Genomic DNA, 20,253 nt, shown 5'->3' on the forward strand with positions numbered 1-20,253 from the left:
TTAAATAACCCTCAACTATCAATTGCAGGAGGCACAATAATCACTCAGTGAGGCTCTCCATTCATTATAACAGTGTAAAGTGCACTAGATAAAGCCTTGTAGATATGGTTTCATAGCGTTTACTCTGGTAGGAGCGAAGGGAGGTGGCCTGGGAGTAAGAAAATATTTCAGTGTCTGCTGGCTTTTACCAGTATCATCTCCCCCTGACGTTCTGATCTGTAAATCAAAGACCGAATGCAATGGAAATGAAATTCATGAAATATGCAGTATCATAATTATCCTTAAGGTTTGCTGTAATATTTGCAAGACATCAATCCGCACACACACCAGCACACACACACACACACACACACACACACACACACACACACACACACACACACACACACACAAAGACCCTTCCATTTTATCGCAAGACATTCTACCAGCATGTGATTTCATCTTTGACTTCGCTCAGGAAGTTCATTAGCTTTGAAGAGACTTGTTGCGGGTTATAATACAGTTATGGGTTCAGTTATATGCAATGAATTCACAAGGCATATGAAGCATCTCTTCACAATGTTTTAAATGATATACAGTATTGTCTCGTAGAAAAGATTACAGCCCTTTGCATTATTCATTTCTTCATGCAATGCCGAATCTACGACACATACGGTAATAAAGATTACAACCTGTTATCATTGAAGTGTTTAGCACATCGTGGAGTTAAAGGGAACTGTTCTCCAGATTTATGTTAATGACAAAGCTCCGCAAGCAATTAGAATGCAGTCACTTCGGCCTGAGTGTACACAAATCATCTGTGTGAGTGGTCACTCAACCTTGACTACTGCTGTGTGTGTAGATCACACAGGGCATGAACATAAGTCAATCTGATGTACTGTTTAAATAGTACAGAATGAGACAGAGGGAGTTGTGGGGTATCTGAAACTGATCAAATTTAGCATTTTGCTACAATATACATAAACTAGGCCTGATCTAGCTGAGTTCATTTCTGTCAGGACAGGAAGTCCAGGACTGCAGGGGAAATAGGGCATCAGAAAGAAAAAGAGACTGCACTTCTGCAAAATCTAGTACTGTAGCTTAATTCCTTCACCAAATGATGCAGCAAAAAAAGAGACAAGAAAGAAACAAAGACCCAGAACGCAAGCCCTACATAAACAAAAAAATCCAAACAATGAAAACAGTTGCATAAGAAAAATAAAAGACTTACTCAAAGACAGTTTGTTAGTGTTGTCCTTTCCTGGTAATAATTTTACCCCTCTGGATTTAAGCTCTCCAGAGCTTTTCACTGGTCGAGAGCAATAGAAAGAGTTCATTAGATAAAAGAAGTTACAGTATTAGATGTGAGAAGATACAGTACAAGTGTTTCTTTCTCTGGATAATACTTGGTCCTATAAAGAACATCAACATTTAATTGCTACTGGTGTGCATCCTTTTTCAAAAGAAATGAGTTCAACGGCTCTGATGCATTCCTAAGGGTTGCCTCGGCAGTTTTATAAAACCTAAATTCATTTTTCATGATTGTCTGTTCACATAATTCAGACATATTAACAGTGAATAGATATTGATTGGTCAGAGCAGATTTAATGCTTATAGCTTGTAGGGGGAAATACCACGCAGAATCAAAGAGCAGCCCAAGGACTGCAATTCCACATATCTTAAGACAGCCTAATTAAACACAGCAGGGGCCAGACTGCACACAAAAACCAGGTGATGCAAGTGGCTGTCATAATTTTGAAATATCAACAGAACAGCCAAAAGCAATGGCAGATGTATCAAGCAAAACAAGGCTATTTGAATTTGAAAACACTGGGATGATACCTCTCTTTTAAACTACACTGTAGGTCAACTGGTTAATTCAAGCTGTTACACACACAATTAGGATGTGAATCTATTTAGTGACCGGATAAGGACTGTTATATATTCAAAAGCACACTGCATAATAAATTAATTTGCTTGAGAAATATCTGCCCTTTCCATAAAAAAATAAATGCATATAAAAGCTCAAACGCTGCACAACAATGCTTTGCAACAGATAAAAAATATGATTTTTCATGCAATTGATTTTATGTCTTCATTTACAGTGAACTGCCACACATGCAAGTTCCTTAAAGTTTTTTATAGAGCTGTTTATGGTGAAGTTGCAGCTTTCGCATCTGGCTTGGGGCCAGGCTTTAAGCTTCTGAGGTACAGTATATGCAGCACACGCCAACTTTAAAGTCACGCCAGAGAACAATGTCAGGGTAATGGATTATTGAGCTGCCAGAGCTGAGTTTTTATAAGAGGAAAAGTATATGCAGTATTTATCTCTCAAATATTTGATTAACAAAGCCCTTTGAAGTCAATGGTTTGAAGCAGAAAAGGCCTCCGTGCCCTCTACAGACGGGGTATTAATCAAACTCTTTAATATTCAGTTAACAAAGATCAAAAACGTGTTTTGTAATTACAGTGTGTTTTTCCTATGATGATCCCTTTTTGTTTAAGAAGGGTCCCTCTATTACGATGTGCAAATGAAGCAATCACGTCTTACCTTGATACTGAGCCCTGAAGCCTTTGTGGCGGTGGTTGCTCTCTGTAACAAAATGCAGCCGAAGCCAGTTTTTGTTGCTGATGATGGGTGCTGGAATATTCATTCCAGTTAGCCTGACGGTAAAGAGTCACAAATAAAAGAAAGTATAAGTCATCTGTTTTCACTTTATTTCAACTCCATAGCTTTTTGGTAATTGTAATTCTTATGTTGCCATAATTAACCAAAAAACAAGAAATAGAGATAACTGGGTAAAACTGAGAAACCATGAAGATAAAAAAAAACAACTTTTATTTGCTTTATTTGATTTTGCAGGGTTTTTACTTGCATATATACAAGTGTGTGTGTGTGTGTGTGTGTGTGTGTGTGAGAAAGGGAAATGGGAAGAAGTCTGTGTTTTACATATAAGCAGACATGTATCATCATATGTGAGGCTGTCTCTGTCAAAGCATGCCTGAGTGACACAAAGTGTGTGTGTTCTGACGACATCTGTCTTACTGTCTGTGTGAGTGTTTTAGACCAGAAGTTTTATTCAGTGTGTAGCCATAGCATCAGGGACGCTCTATAATCGTAGAGATTTAAAGCTGCCAGGGGGCCTTCTCATTTGTCTGGCTAACCAGCTCTGGCTTTTTTCTACTGTGTTGCAATCCCTGCACCGCGCCCTGTCATACCACAGTCAACCGCACACAATGCCATTCTAGCTATTAAACAGAGGTTTGGGACAGGCTGAAAAAAAAAAGCATAGTGTAGTTGAGCCCTGGGTTCACAAACTGGCTCACAGCATAAAAAGAAAAAAAGAAAAAGAAAAGAAAAAAACAAAACAATGTGTTCACTCATTATTTTGTTTATGTGTGTGTGGGGGTGCTTACACATGCACACCTCTGTGTTACTGTGTGTGACAAGGTGTGTGCAGTCGTGTTGAAGGTCTGTTTTTCTATGTAATTTCTTTGGCATTGTTTGGCATTTACTGCGGAGCCACCTAAGGGGCAGAGAGACAAAGGCAAAATGCAAGAAATGAAAGGCAGTGAGAGAAAGAAAGAGACAAGAACAAAGTGATGGAGAGAAACAAAGAGGAGGTGGTGACTTTTTCCCTTGACAGCCAGTGTTGATATAAGAAACACATTAGTAAGTCTACTTGACATTTGATTTCTTCTTATTTTGATTACATATTACCGTTAACTTTCTTTCTTACCTCAGAGAGTAAAATACAGCTATCAAACAGATTAGAGGCTCTTGCATTTTATGTTTCATGTTTTTAATTGATTAGCAAACTAAGTGTGATTTTTGAATACTGATATTTTTATCCAAATTATCCATCACACAGGGAGATGATGGCAGCTCCCAGAGGGGATTTAAAAGGTAATTGATTTTCACACAAAAGTTGACCTTTTCACTCACCGCGTCATTGATAAAATGCTAATAACTCCAATATGAGGGCAGAATTGAAAAAGAGCAACCTTCAGGTAGCTGAACTATTTAGAGGAAACTGCCTACATGTTTCCTTCAGTGGAAGCTGCAAATTATCACAAGATTTCTGCTAGAAGTCTAAAAGAAAATGGATAGTGACAATAAAGCTGTACCCATCAGGAAGGAGCTCGAATGCTCCAGGCAGCACAGGAGTGATGTTACAAATTTAAGACCGGCAGAGGTGAATATACTGTTGTCACAATGGCAAAGCATGGCAGAGCAAGTGAAACATGATGTGCCATCACCAGTAAATAAAGCCTTAATGACAGCTTACAGGGGACCTACCCCTTTGAATATATTTGTATCAATGTGCAGTAAACCTTTCTATTAATTAATACAACAACAGTATGCATGCAAAAATTTTCCTGGTACATGCAACTACTAAGCGAAAAATATTAAATATATTGTGACATGGTTTCTGGGAAGCACAGCAGAAATACAATCCCTCTCCACTCCCCCCAGCTGCTGTGCTCCCAGCAAGAGGAGACGCCCAAATGAACGCCAATGTATTTACAGGCTGGAAGCTCAAAGAGGAGGGAGACTGAAAGCATAAAATGTTACCTGAGAAACCGATGACTTGTGTGCCAAAAAGTTCTCATGATTTTTTAGGCAAAGTTAGTAAATATGTAACTGTGCACTCTGACAAAGCATCATTTCCAGGGAAATTGTTCTGTGACTGATAACAGAGTATATTACTTTTTTCATACTATTTTGTTTCTCAAATTGGCACTTGTATGTCCAGTTTGTCATAAAATTTTTAATAGCAGACAAATGGTTAAACAAAAGTGTAAGGGCTGCTTCACAAAATATCGATACAAGTCACTGGCACTCGTCAATGTAACTGTCAAGGAAACAAATACATTACTTGTGGAAAGTGGGCTGCCCAGTCTCCTTAAAACAGATAAGAACAAGTGAGTGCTGTCTACTGTTTTCTTATTGTATCTCCCCCTGTGCATACTGAGTGACAAAAGATGAGAAAGTCCAATTGGAAAAATGGATTCTTCACATAATGCACCGCCATTCTATCTCTGCAGACTCACTCCGGCTGTCTATTTGTTCCTTCATAGATATGCAATATGGCTTCTCTGAGATTACTTCTTGGCATGAGTGCAGTGTTTTTTGTGCTTGGTTTCATCCAAGTTTTAGCATGCTTCATATCATTGAATTGGGGCATCTCAAGGACTAATGGTAGATTCCGACAGGTTGGTGAGGCACATTAGAGAGATCTCATAAAGTTCTCAGAGTAAAATGTGGCTAATTTGATAGGATGAGGGGTTGAAGGGAGCATGGCAATCTCATCAAACTACCAACGTAATGAGTCCCAGTGTGCAGGTACTGTGGTCAAACGTGGCCTTGAGGCCAGAGCGATAAGCTGAGATCTCTGGCGTCTCTACTTTGTTTCACAGAGAGGCAGGTTATACGTAGGTGCACCCCAGATAATGAGCGATCGATTCAAATTTGTCAAAAAAAAAAAGATAGGGCCATGTGATTTTGTCTTTTCCTCCCACACATATTTTATAAAATCTGACAAGAGGGGGTAATTATAACAATATTTTCAATGATAAGAAAGAAGCTGTTGCTCTTTATCCCTCATCTAGTTATTCCCTCTTCAGAGGCCGTTTAGGAGATATACTTGTCCAGCTTGGTGCCTGTCTGCCAGTAGGTTGGCTTATGAAACCAGTGAACCCACTATACCCTATATACTCAGCAGCCTCTTATATTAATTGCCCTGGTGAAATACCTGGGTCACTCATCAATTCACACTCCTTCAATTAAACATTGCATTCTTCCCACCCTGACTGCAGTAGAGCATAGGTTTTGGAGACATTTTGATGGGTTATATTTTTCCTGGGAAGATCAATAATAATCCCAGAAAAAAGAAATTGAATCTAATACACAAGGTAATATAACCAAAGTTGGTAATTTAGCTGCAGGACATCTCTTGCTCTCAACCTGCTTTGAATATTGTAATCTTCCTCTGACAAGCATTTAGCCACAATAGGATTGTTCATATTCAGTGAACCAAGCAAAATATTGCCAGATTGCTCAGCAAAATAAGAATCTTTTCTAGACTCTCAGCTTTCTTAGTATGTTTACAACACAAAGAATCAATGTTACAGTAGGTTATCAGAAAAATCTGAAAAGACACTGGATGATAGAAAGGTAGAAATAGAAAAGTAGACAGAGAGAGAAGTATGAAAAAGTAAAACAGAACATTTTCAGATGAAATTTCATAGTATGCCAGCAGAACAGTGTATCTAATATTGGCAAAGCCTTTCAGGTTTTATGCTCTGTGTCCATATTCGAAATAATGAGTGACATGTAATCCACAGCTTGTTGTTTTTGCCCTTTGTGAACAGGGCTTTACAATCATATTAAAGGTCAGAAGAATAACAAAGAACTGCTTTCCTTGGTCTAGGCAGACTCCAATGTTAGCTTTTGTCAAAAGGAAACAGATTTTTTTTTTTTGTGTGCGTCTATTTTCACGGTGATTGATGTGTAGCCCCACATCAACCTTCCCCAGCATGACAACGATGGAATCAATAACCTCATTTGCAGCGATCTGATTGAAATCTTCAATTGATAAGGGATAAAAGCCTCTAAGAGATGTCAGCAAACCATATTTTCTTGCCCTATGGCTCTTGGATTTTGTGGATGTTCAGCTATCAGGAACTGGTTTTTACTATTAGTAATCATCTATCATCTACTTTCAGGAAACTGGCTGGAGGAATCAGGCAGTTCAAACGTTTTTTTTCCATTCCACAACACCTATTACATTTGTCAGAATAAATTAAACATTAATATATGATTACATCTATTTGGTATGTATTTGTTGCTATAATTTTTATTTATGTTAAGAATCAATTTCTGTGTACTGTACTGTCTTGGAAATTATTTCCTAATTCTTACTTTCCAGGACTGAAGTTAATTATTCTGTCAGGGATTAAGGTTTTTTAATTTGAAGCTCATTTTTGCCATACATTTTCTTCTTCATGTTTATCACTTGATAATCATCTGTATTACCACAGGTTGAGAGAGGATAACAAGTTAAACTGGGTCACACTTTAGGTCTATTTGCCTGGAAATGGCTAAGAGGAGATGTTAAATCTGACTGACTTTGAGGTTCCTGGCTGTCAATCATCGTTAAGCAGCTCTAAACCTCATGGGTAAATTGACAGTTTGCTTGTCTCTGCCTGCAGCTGGTGCTATATGTTAGAATGCTTGAAAGTTTAGCTGTCCAATGGCCTTGTACACAGTCATAGACACTCATAAAAAGAGAGGGAACGAGAGCACTGAATTTTATGGGCATGAGAGAATCGCTGGCTCTGAATCCTGTCTGTTTGCTTGTCTGTTTGTTTACCTGGCAGAGTTGAAGCCATCTCTCTAAAATTCTGGCCCCACTGCACTCAAGCCGACTGGGTCCCACTTGGATTGTAGGTTTTAAGACGAGAACTCTGCCTGACAGCCTCTGACATTTGATGACATACAATAACATCATCTTCACACATATAAGTAAAACTCCTACAAATAAAGGTGCTGCTTCTTAAACTGCTTTACCTGATATATAAACACACTATCTGTCTTTTTAACTGCTCCTGGGACAGCAAAAAACACATAACTGAAGGTGTCGCTTCAGGTTTCTCGATCACGTAAAAGTGTAGCTTAAGAGCAGACTGTATTATCGTAAATGTATATATTTTTATATATATCGTTAATATTAAAAACATTGCTTACACCTTATTCTTAAAATGCAAATCTGAAAATGTGGCCTACTTAAATTTAAATACCTTTATATTTTCTGAGACACTGTTTTTTTGGAGGCAATGGATAGAAAAGTATGAAGAACCCTGCTGTAGATGGAAGTAATAAAATATTCTCTAAATGTATTGAATATGTATTTCATGTTGGCATTAGCATCTAAAGGTAAGAGACCGAGACATGTCTCCAAAAGTTTGAATCTTTTAATAAAAGAAACATTAAATATAGTGTTTATATAATATAACCAAAATCACAGTACAGCCGCTGTCTTTAACTTATGTGCATGATTTGGCTGTATTAAATTACAGTGTATGTGAGCTGGCAGAATGCAAATATGACATCATGAATATGCTAAAAGACATGTTACGTCACCTAGTAGCATTTTGTGACTTTAGCAGCCTTTAGCTACTTTACATTGAAAGTAGTTGTTTACAGTGGTTTCACAACTATGTCGCACACTGACCATACACAGCTCAGCCATATACTGACCTAGTCTCGCGGTCCCTAACTTTAATGGCATGTGAACAGAAGATGTTGGATGCAGACGTCTGTTTGTTTGCTTTCTAATAAGAAGATAAAATAAATAAAAATAAACAGGACCGAAATTAGAGAAATATCTACCCACTTGGAATCATTTTTCTTTAATCCTGTACAACAGTAGACACATGATAACACAAAGCATATGCCACTGGGCCATTTGCCATTATACCTAAGAGAAGAGGGCTACCTGATGGTCTGTCAAAACACATCAGTGTCATCCCATATCAGCTCCCTGTCACACTGTCTTTAGTTATGTCAACATACAATACTTAGCAGTCATCGCCACACTCAAGAGTACCTCTCCTATTGACTCTCTCTGTCTCTCACTGACACAGTGTCTGCCTTTCTCCCTCTGACTCTGGATGACAACTCGTAGGGACAACAAAGCTTGTACCTCTGTGATTGATAAGAGCTTATTTCAGCCAATTGTAATTAATGCCCGGCCAGGATCACATAAACCTAGCAGATGCTCCCATTCACACAGGATGCAGAGGAGATGGATAACCTTAGCTTCAAAGTTGGGGGTCAAAACGATTTCATATTTCCTTGTTTCAGCTGGGAGAGACTTCTACATCAAGCCTACATAGAAAAGCATAAGACAAAGTGACATCAAACTAATGAGCTCATCTACACTGCTGGAAAGTTGCAACAAGATGGGGTTGTGGTGGAGGGGAGGAAACAGAAAGATGACAACAGGTGTTTGCAAAAAGGTAATTTCAAGTAAGGGTGGAAACACCAGCAATATGCTGAAACATTTTTCTATGCGACATAGGAGTAAATACCAGGAATACCATGTATTTGACACTCTACGCACGAGTGCCACTGCTTCCCAGCCGAGCAGCACGTCCATTATCCAAGCTAAATATCCTATAATAATATTAGCACCATGCAGGCAGGCTTAGCAGATTTTTTCCACTGGAAATGGCTTCACACCTGAGTCACATGCATGCCTTATTCCTACTCAGACTCAGAGATAACTGTGTTTTTTTTTTTTAAACACTGAAAACCTGTGTAGGCCTACTCTGTTTTTCCACGCAGAAAATGGAATCATTAAGGGAGTCAATGAAGAATTGGACCAATACGCAAAATTGACAATGGCACTCATTTCAATAATCAAATCCCATCCCAAGCAACTTTGAATTTGAATTATGCAACAGGGAATCATGTGACCTTGAGCACTTTGAGCACTTTTATCATCATGTTTACAGTCAGCTGTGTTGGTGTTGGTTTTGTGTTACATTTCTTTGTGTTTTGTGTTCTTTATGTGTCATCATCTGACTGCAAAACAAATCTACCTACGGGTACAAATAAAGTAACCTTAACCTGACCTTCTCTGTGAACTGATTTGATTCAAACAGCACCACAAGAGACATATTTAAGATGGTTTCTGCACAACTGTCCATGAAAATTCATTAAAAGGTACATGCATGCCAGTCAGCTGGCTTCTTTCCCTTTACTGTAGCTTCCAATACACGCAGCTGATTTTAAAATGCTGCTCCCATAAAATATTACATAGTCGTGTGCAACCATACATACTGAACCTTTGTTCCTTTGCATGCTTTAAGATCTCAGCAGGCAGACCTCCTCGTTATCCGAAGAACTAAGACAGAATCCTAAGGCAATTCAGTCTTGTCTTAGCGAGCACCCACCCCTCTCTGGAATAAACTCAGAGCTGCCAACTCTCTCGCAATCAGTAAATCTAGAGACAAAACTTATTTAATCTCTCTATGAGTGTTCATTACCTTTTGTTTTTGTTATGATTCCCTATAGCACACTTCAGTTACTCAGCTAGGCAGATTAGTTACATCACTGAACCAAATGAACCTTATTATTGGATTTTAACCCATGGTTCTAATTTATTTTCCTAACCTGTTGAAACACTGTATGTGATACACAAATAAATTTTACTCTGTTGTAACTTAACTACTTACTTTACTTAAGTTCTCTTGTGGAAGTCAAAATTGACTTATAAAACACACTACTTGTGATAAAATAATGAAAAGTGGATTTCAAACTTACTTTTTGGCCCTTATTCACTTGGCAACCCTCTTTTCTGACAGAAAATAGGCCATGATGTAACAGTTTTACTACAGTATAGCACTTTAAATCATTTTCTTGGGAGAATTTAGAACACATTATATTTCTCTTCTTGACACATGGGTCAAAAACACTTACAGAAACCAAACCTGCATACTCACTAATATACCCTGCTCTCACACAACTCACAAACACCATTTCTTTTAACACCTCGTCAACACACATGCAACAACACAAACATACCCGCCTCCAGTCAGACTAAAACTATTTACATAACAATTTAATGTGCATCTGATGAAATACAAACACCATACTCACTCCTCACAGCTCAACTCACCAGATGGTTGGCGGTTCAGATCCCTCTACTTCCAGATAATCCGACTTCTCCTCCATCTGAAACTCAGTGAACACCAGGGAGATGGTGTCCCCCGGATCTGCCAGGATGGTCCACTTACACTCCCCACTGCTGCCCAGGCCTCCAGCACCTCCACCCCCACCAGTGCCAGGGGAGTCACCACTGGGGAAATCGAAGCTGGAGATGAGCCCGCTGGAGCCCCTCAGGGTGCCACCACACGTGTCCTCCGCTGTCAGTCACCAAAGAGAAAAGCAGAGTGGGGAGGGAGCAAGGAGGAACAGACACATGGTCTCTGGGTTATTTCAGAGCTGTTATTCAAAGTTCAACATCGGGGGAAAAAAATGGCTTCAGGGATAAAACATCTGTACCTGTTCCCTCAGATAAATGCAAACCACAGAAAGACCAATGTAGAACTGCACAGGTCATTTAAACACATTTTTATTTTTTCACACATCTGTAAGTTGTTAAGTCCAGTATCTACAGCTAATTCCAGCACAATTATGGGACTGATAACAACATGAAACTCAAGAACAAAAGGTTGGTTGTGTTTTCTTTATAACAGCGAGAATCATGTGACAATGCAACTATTTGCCATTTAACTGTGTACAGATTCTGTCACAGATTCTTCAGCACAGTTTCTATGCAGGAGGAAAAGTCCAGTGTCTCTCTTTTTCTTTCCTTCCCCCATCTTGTCTCCTCCCTCCATCCAAGAGTCAGTAATTCATCATTATGTCCTCGGAGGCCCCTCATGTTTCAGGAAACAAACAAATGGTGATAAACAGGGCTTATAATGCTGTGAAATTGTATATTTTTTTTCCAGTGTGGGGAGCATGGCACGTCAGCTGAATGTTAATGCACTCTACCATAACAGTGGCTTGCTCTCTTTCACTCCACATCCCTTTTCCCGTCTCTCCCTCACCCTTTCTAATATCTCTCCATCTCTCTCTCTCTCTCTCTCTCTCTCTCCATTCCTCTCTTCAGAGCTGTCTCAGATCTTTCTACTATTACTCACCAGCCTCCCTTCTATCCCTGTATTCGTTTTTTCTCCCTTAAGATTTCTAATGATGGTAGGGCTTTCACAGTTTTCACATCATTTAAGACTAATATGTGACACTCAGCTGTGCCAGCTGAAACCTTTGATGGCTCAGCGCTCCACTCAGGGCTGTCAGAGCTGCCAGCCTTGGAACATTCCTGCATGCTGCATTACACGATTGGTCAAGGAACAAGGAAGCGGATGTATGAAATTCAAAAGATAAAGAAAAAGAGGGAGAAGATGTGAGAGCAGGGGCTGCTAGTTAGTTTGATCCATGTCCTTTGATACATTAGCAGAAGCATTGCAATTGCTCAAAGTCTTTATAGGAAGGGCAGAGATGGAAAAATGATACTGTGTGAGACATGATGGCCGCATATGCACGATTCGTAACAAGAGAGGAGGCCAGACCTTCATTTGTTGAATGCCTACCACCTTTTAACAACAAAACCGTGTGGTCCCATGATTTGCTTCTGGTTTGAATCATCAGCATAAAGAAACTTATCCTGAGTGACAAATTATATTTCCCCTCAATGCATTTAAGATGACATTCCCAAGAGTGCCTAGCAGATCTGTAGAGTAATTGGGTATTGGCTGAAATTAAACTGATATTAAAGTGCTGCAGAGGAGCAATATTACTCTTTAACTTCATGGCAGACAGGAGGACAGCATAAAGTGTGCTTGTGGCCATCAAGGTAAAGAGAGCAAGACAGAAGAAGTGGAGAAGCATTTGCTAATGAGGGGGGAAAGTGTAGGACAGAAGACAGAAAAAGAAAAAAAAATAAGTGGGAGGGAAAGAGACAAGTGGAGAGCAAATCAGCGAGAGAGAAAAGACAAAGTGGTACAAAAATGAATGAGAGAAAGACTGGAATTGAATAACTGGAATACAAGAGAATAAAGACAGAGGAAAGATAAAAAATAAATAAAATCGGGGGTGGAAATTCTACAGGCAAGTCTAAACACAACCATCTTCACAGGCTAGACCCACCCTCATCTATAAGTGGCTCTTCAAGCTCATCTTCTGTGTAAATGGTTGCAAATATCACCTACACCTGCCTCATTTTCAGCCATACTAAAATCCTGAACGAAATTAACAACATGTATTTATAATGCATTATGTTGCACACTGACATACAACATGAGTATCTTTATAGGTATAAGTAACTTTATCAATCCCAGCGTAGACACAGGGGTCATTACACTCAATCACACTAACGCAAGGTACCTTTAAAATTTTGTGAATTCACAACTGTTCAAGGTCTGGCAGCAAAGGCAGACAAGAAATGGATTGCAATCTAAAGCAACAGAGTTTTCAACAGCTGGCAATGAATACTAGGAAACTCATTACAACCAAACAAGCATATTATACAAGCTCAATCTGCAACAGTCGGGGAGAAAAATAGTAAAAAAAAGAAAAAATATGTTGTACGTCTCAAGGTCTTTCAGATATAAACTTTTCAGTGCTCTGGATGCACAGGATGCTGTAACAAAATTGTTACTTACAAAAATGTTCTTACAGTACAAGACCATCCACATTTTCATTTTGTTGAATGTGAAAGGAATATAACTTGCACATTTATTCAAAAATCTGCAGGGCATCTGCAAGGGCCTAGAGGCATCATATGATGAAACTTGATATATAAATCAATCAAACATCAACACACAGCAATGAGACTCAGTATTGTAGATAAGAGTTAATTAAGTCAGGCCTTGAGGTGTAAGCAGATGGCAAGCGGAAACCGCAGGCTGTAATCCAGGATTGTTTATATTCTAGGTTTTGACTAGAAGGTACAGAGGACACGGCATTGCCACCGTGGCAAATTATACCACTGACATTATCAGAAACTGACATTAAAAGAAAAGGGTCTTCCATAAACTGTAAAAATAATAATAATAATAATAATAATAATAATAACTGCCCCTTGCCTGCAAGCAACTATAAAGGGACTTTTTAGTAAAACCAAAAGAAAAAAGCTCTAAGTCATTCTCTGGTGTGTGCTATGGATTAATCACCAATATTTCAGCACAGGGCTTCCTCAAAGGCATGAGATAGATTTCCACAATCACATTTAATGATAATAACCTCACTTATAACTGATTAATATGTCTACAGTTGTAGCCAATTAAATTGCACAGGAAAATTAGTTAGATGCTTGGGAGCAATTCATTATTGTACAGAAGTAGCTAGACAGGTTCCTTAGCTGTTTCTTTGAGACGCATCCATGCATGGTACTGTAAATCAGGCACCAGCAAACTGCTGTCTGGGGCTCAAAAAATGCTTTGCAGCTGGAGAATTTTAAATGGCTACCACTGGATAATGCCTTACAGGTTCCATATATCCACATCCAGTGTTTCATTGGGATGCATGGCAGCATTTGAGATACAGTTTGCCAACATGGTTTAGTTACATAAAAGAGGCAACTGAATGCTGGGCAATGTGTTCCTTAGTAAATCATTAGAGCATGCTCCAGATTTACAAAGAAGAAGAAGTATCTGTCTCTTTTAAAAATGGTGGCAGTGTTAAAAAAAAAAAAAAAAAAAAGATGGTGAGGATTAGGACTGCTTTAGCTGAGCTCATTTACATCCCCAGCATCAGCAATCTAATGCTACTTGAGGAGGGATTAAGCCTCTCTCCCCTTGACTTTGATCAGATATACAACACTTGTCTTTCTGCTTAGAAATATTCACCCCCAGGGATAGAAAGGAAGGAACTCATGTATAATTTTCTACACTACCTCAGGTTTTTCCTTTGTAATAATCCGCATGTTAATGCAAAGGCACTGGCTATGTCTACAGTAAGTCCCTCATTTGCTCAGCCACAAGTCATGTTACACATTGATAAGGTTGAGCAAAATAATGTAATGGGTGCAGAGATGCAATTCATATGGCATCATGCATATTTCTGGGGGTCATTTCATCATAGTGACCAGCTCTTCCTAATTTCAGATTTCAGAAGAGGATGATGATTCAGTGAGCAATACGGTAGCACAGCCCCAACCAGAAGGCTACATTACAGAAGGGATTTGGTCATTTCTGTTTTATAAAATATGTAATGATCCTCACTTCATCTTATTATTCTTCTGAAATCAATGAATATTGATAGAGGTTCACACTGGTAACTTAACTCTTAATAAAAATGCTATTAAAATGGCTGCCTGATTTCACACCCATGACTTCAATGTAAAGGATTTCCGGCTGTAGCCTGGTGGAGACACCGAGTTATTTTCATATCAGCTCAAACTGTGGAGAGCAACTTAGCACTCACTTGGATTGAAAAATTTTGCCATGGAGAAGTGGGCAAGTCAAATTTTCAGAATTGAATTCTCAATTTGTGTAGTAGAGCGCTGAAACGGCAATGCAGAGAGGACTGTGGGTTTAGTCCAGGCACACTACCAGACATGGAAATGCTTTAAGAAGCAAGCTTTTTCTGAGGCCTAATCTTATTCTGTTGGACAGTGGCTGGCAACAAGAATGACAGTGTATCAATAGACCATATTCTCATGTTACCACACTGTCCCTGTTTGCTGTCTCGCTGCCTGGTTTAATGAATGTCCAGAGACAATTTAGATGGAAGGAATCGAAATGGGCTCCTGCGAGGGGCAGCAGCAACTCACAATTAGAATAGCCATTAATTCTCCATCTCACTGCCTCTCTGCTTGGAGTTGATTCTGTCTGGTTCTTTATGTCAGTCTTTCAGTCTCTGACTCTACACTTGTATCTATTTGCCTCTCTCTGTTTTTCTCTTAACCTTTCAGGCTCTATTGTCATCTTTCAAAGAGACAGTGACTCAGGATAAACACATGTCCATGGCTGCTATAAATGAAAGAACACCCGGCATTACGTTAGCTTCACAGCAACTACAGTTGCTATATGGTTACTACAGAATTATTACAGGATTTCTATTTCCCTGACAGCCACTCCAAGCCATATAGATTCTGTTTTTCTCAATAACAGACACAATAAAACACGATGGTTGTGTGGTGGTTGTTTCATAGGGAGACACACTAAGGAGAAAGAAATGTTGACTTGTACCACTTCATTCATACTGACTTCCATGCTGGGCCTCCAGGGTAAACACTGCATTGACCACATTTAATTAAATGAAAGTTGACAACTCTGTCCATCAAACATACTTATGTCTGAAAATTCCACAGTTTAGCAATGATGGATATTGGTCAACCTTGGGTTCGACACAGCTTCATTATCAAACACGGTGTTTGTAATGGGAAGTTGGTATTGTAAGTCTCCCTGCACGCTCTCTTTTTCCTCTTCTGTCCCTCTGTCTTCTTGTCAGTCATACACACACAAATGTTTGACAAACACAGTGGAAGTTGGACCGGGATGGAGAAGAGAACTGGGAAAGAGATGAAAGAGAGAGAGGTAGTAACAAAAGGAGGTGACTGGTTGAAAGACTGAGGTGTTGGGAGACGGTGGGGGGCGGACGGTGGATTGGGGAGAGATTTTGTGTTGCTGTGTGTTTAGTGTGAAACAATTGGTGATGAGCAGAAAGGGCAGGGATCTCTGAGGAAATAAGATCAAAGGACCATCTGCCCACATACAGGAGCCGGGCCGGATTTGGACGAGAGAGAGAGTGGCTCAAGCAGTGCCCAGGCCTGAAAAGGAGTGATGTTTCTGGCCCCTGGCAATAGAGGCTAACACCATCCTTAAATGGAAAGGAACCCTCCATCTGCAGCTTTTTGTTTCCTCCAAGCTTTCCATTTCTCATACATACACTGAACCATTTTCTTTTTGCTGTGCCTTGCATTATAGAATGAGTTGGCATGAGCAAATTTGGTCGACTGGCTTTGGGATTGCTTTGGATTGTATATAAAGATGAGAGGGGGAGAATTTTGACTCTCTTTAGTACAGTATACCCCCTTGTTTGGATGACTGTGTGTCTTAGACCCCACAGTCCACCAGCATCAAAATGCACTAATTCAATTACAACATGCAGTTATTCACTGTTTTTCATCTCAATAAAGAAAACTATAAAAAGTACTTAAATACAGAGATGACTGAATGTACACACAGGTCTACTCCAAATAGTTCTATAGTGCAAATTCTGATTCTGTAAATCATTGTAAAGTCAGTTAAAGTTGAATAAGGTCAACTTGGTATACAGCAATAAGAAAACACAAGAGCAGACTATTCTGAGGGAAATTATCTATATTTGGGAATGGCTTTTAATCCTTCTCCTTAAGAGATTTTGCCTGAAGTTAGTTTATTTGTCCTTGTTGTATATAAAGTAGTGGCTGTCTCCAAAAATAACAGCAGCACTTGCTGGGAGGTGGTTTGGGGTAAAGGGAGGCTGACACAGCAAATGCAAAGGAAAAGGTGCTGCCTGGAATTAGTGCATCACAGGTTTGGGGTTCACCCAAACTGCAGTAAATACCTACATCTTTTCGCCTGAACAGTTGTCTTGTGTTAAATTCAGCAACAAGGGAGATTTAGATAAGCTTTTAGCGCTGATTGAACCTAACCTATGCTAAGCTGCTCCCAGTGAATATGGCTGAAAAACTTTCAGTTGACTTCACAATAGCCTCTGTAAGTGAGTTCTTATAGAGTACTCAGGACTGCCTTACCTAAGTTTGTATCTATCGTGTCTAATGGTCGCAGTCAGTCAACTGTACAGATATTGTTGAAATGTTAATAAATGAAATAGTAAAGTGAAATTTGAGTCCTTATCTATTATACACACATCAACACAATAAGCAAGAAATTAAACTCACAAGCACAATGCCTTTCTACATGTGTGAAAGTGGATTATATGCATCAGTGTGAAGACAGGTCTCATCTACACACAGCATGGGATGAAGTTCATGGTATGAAGAGCACTAATCAGTCATTCATCAACCAGATGTCAGAAAGAAACAATTATGCTTTAGAACGTTCTTCGCTCTCTGTGCTCATGGCGGTTGAGCAAAAGAACTTGCTGAGACAAATTACTTATGTGCAGCATCTCTTCAACATGTTGGGAAGCTTCTGAGCAGGAAATGAAGCGAGAAAACATAAAGTTCTCCAAGTGTCAGAAAAGAAAGAATATTACACCTCAAGTAATGCAGACTCTTGAAATTTTTTTGAAATATGGTACCTTGGCACTAGCTGTATGCTCACACAGTGTATGTCCATATTACTTTTCAGTTTGGATTTTTGGTAATATTTAAGTAGCCTGAGCTGCCAAATGCATGCAAAGTGAAACCAACACTCATTCATAATGTGGAAGAGTTGAGGTGTCTAGGTGAAGAGCTTTCACATATAGGATGTTCGAATTTGGTGCATTATTATCAGAGATCCCAAGATTTGTTTTGTGAAACCTAAAGCATTTTAATTTGCCAGACTTATAAAATGCTCCATCTCCAATATTCTACAGAGAATTTTCACCAATGGATACATAACTATTCAAAATAATTTTTGTCTTACATATTAATGTGTAAGTTTAAGTTCCAACAGTCCAGTCCAAAAGATCCATTTTATCTTGGTTTCATTTGTCCTGAGGCAGACAGAAAATTTCATCATTAAAAATTTTCCACCATATAAAGCTGCTATATTTGTGTCCCAGCAGTCCCAGTATATACAACCTGCCAGGCAGGATGAAAAGGCACACAGTAAGTTTCAGGTATGACTGAATAATGTGGCACTTTCATTTCAAATCCCCCAGACTGTCAGAACAGTCCTTCTCCCTACTGTGCCTATACGTTCCAGTTGCTACTGTTCCACCTAATGTTTCAGGAGCTGGTGGGTAACCACAATGAAATAAAAGTGAGGGTGGATTTATTTCTTACTGTCCGACATTTCTGGGTAGAAATAACAGGCTTGGTGAGCCTTTAGTCTTGTAGTTCATGTAAACTTAGAGTTGCTATGCATGCAGTCTGAGAGGAGAGGTGACCAAGACTTTGGTAAGGCAGCAGAGCAAACAGGTCATCTAATAAAAAAAAAAACATACTTTGTTAAGATAAGGTCAGAAAGACCTGTACACATTCCCAAGTCTCCAGTAGAGCCAAAGCACAGCAGAAACAGAGCTGCAAAAGTCTAGTGTCTAGATGAACGACTCCTGCTTACAGCATTAATGTATTTAAGGTACCACCTCTACAGGAATAAATGTTTAATTAACCTTTCGAACCACTCAGGCTCTAATCAACTTCTTCAGCATGATTAAAATCATTCAATCCCTTGAGGTTGCAAATAAATTTATATATGTAGACTGTTGCCACATTTTACTACATCTGTGGCGTGGACCCAGTCACACAGCCATCAAACTGTCATCACTGAAATGCAGTTAACTTTAAGCAATTCAAGGAAATCAAATGACAAGAGGTCAAAATAATCCAATCAGCTGCTCATTTTAAATTTCTTGGGGGAACCCTAAAATAAAAAGATAACATCATGTATTCTCCATGATACTGGTTAATCACATTATGCAGCTGCGGAAAAAAAACATGGCTTAAGAAAAGAGCAGTCATCACATGCAGCTAAAATGATTAGGTGCTCATTTTCAGTACTGAAACATCCTCACCTCTGCAGATTGGCACAGGAAAGTCCCACACGGACACACCAGCTGCGTTGGTGACACAGGTGAGGAGCGAATGTCCGTCTAAGACATAGCCGGTGATGCACCGGTAGCGGATCTTGTCACCTACGTTGAACTGAGTTCCATTCAGTATGCCTTTGGGTGGAACACCGGGGTTTCCACATGAACTGCTTCTGAGCTCTGGAAAATGGAGAGAGAAGACAGCATTCTTAAGAATAACAATGTGTTGCTGTACAAAAAATACACCAGTGCTCCTTAATTTTGTCTCTAGTTGTAAATGCAAAGCAATTAAGTTTATTTTTTTATCATTTTGGAGGCCTAAAAGATTTCTACGCTACATATGACTTTGTTAGGAATCTTGCCTTTTGTACTGGAGTCTACCTTACACTGTTAATATCCAGAAAACTTCAAAGAAAGTCAGAATCTTGTCCTTACCCATCTCTTTACATTAAGAGTTCACTAAATAACATAAATCTATAGCTAAAAACAACGAGGTGCTGAGAAAAACAAGAAAACTTACACAATATACAAAGAAAAAAGAAAGCTAAAAAAAGAAAAAAAATGGAAGATGTGAGAGAAGGAGCTACAGCTGCAGATTATAATCATTTTCCTGTACAGTCCTGAATGGCCACTTTGCTTAAAAGCAGGGTTGGAACTCAAATTATTTTCATAAATTCAAGGGTAAAAAAATCCTCATCACAAAAAAAAAAACCATCCCAGTACTGAATGTGTGCCAGTCTTTCAATTTTTGAAAATTCTATTTTTCATTTGTGTTCCCCAACAAAAGCTTTTAATACAAGCATTTTCTTATACCCTGCAAAATAGCAAAAATATGTTCAAATCTGCAGTGGTCATGTATATTTACAGAACAACATAAGAAATTTCCAAACTTAATGTCTCCTCCTTAATTACCTTACTGCTCCCGCTGTTCTCTATTTCCTATTGTGTATCTATCATTTACTGCTAATCATGGCACAAACATAGATAAACTGCATCTGGCAGAACAACAG

The 20,253-nt window shown here is 39.0% G+C and overlaps 1 protein-coding gene across 1 annotated transcript in view; it reads right to left on the minus strand.

Annotated features, from left to right (window-relative positions):
* Positions 1-20,253, minus strand: part of LOC121185682 (CUB and sushi domain-containing protein 3-like) — a 205,487-nt gene that overhangs the window by 143,831 nt on the left and 41,403 nt on the right. Inside the window, exons 4-8 of the mRNA XM_041044003.1 lie at positions 19,229-19,423; positions 10,846-10,914; positions 10,668-10,806; positions 2,531-2,643; positions 1,211-1,288 (exon numbers count right to left, since the gene is read on the minus strand). Of these exons, the coding sequence (XP_040899937.1) occupies positions 1,211-1,288; positions 2,531-2,643; positions 10,668-10,806; positions 10,846-10,914; positions 19,229-19,423 (594 nt within the window). The remainder of the gene's footprint in view (positions 1-1,210; positions 1,289-2,530; positions 2,644-10,667; positions 10,807-10,845; positions 10,915-19,228; positions 19,424-20,253) is intronic.

Source organism: Toxotes jaculatrix, chromosome 8, assembly GCF_017976425.1.
Source record: "Toxotes jaculatrix isolate fToxJac2 chromosome 8, fToxJac2.pri, whole genome shotgun sequence".
NCBI lineage: Eukaryota > Metazoa > Chordata > Actinopteri > Toxotidae > Toxotes > Toxotes jaculatrix.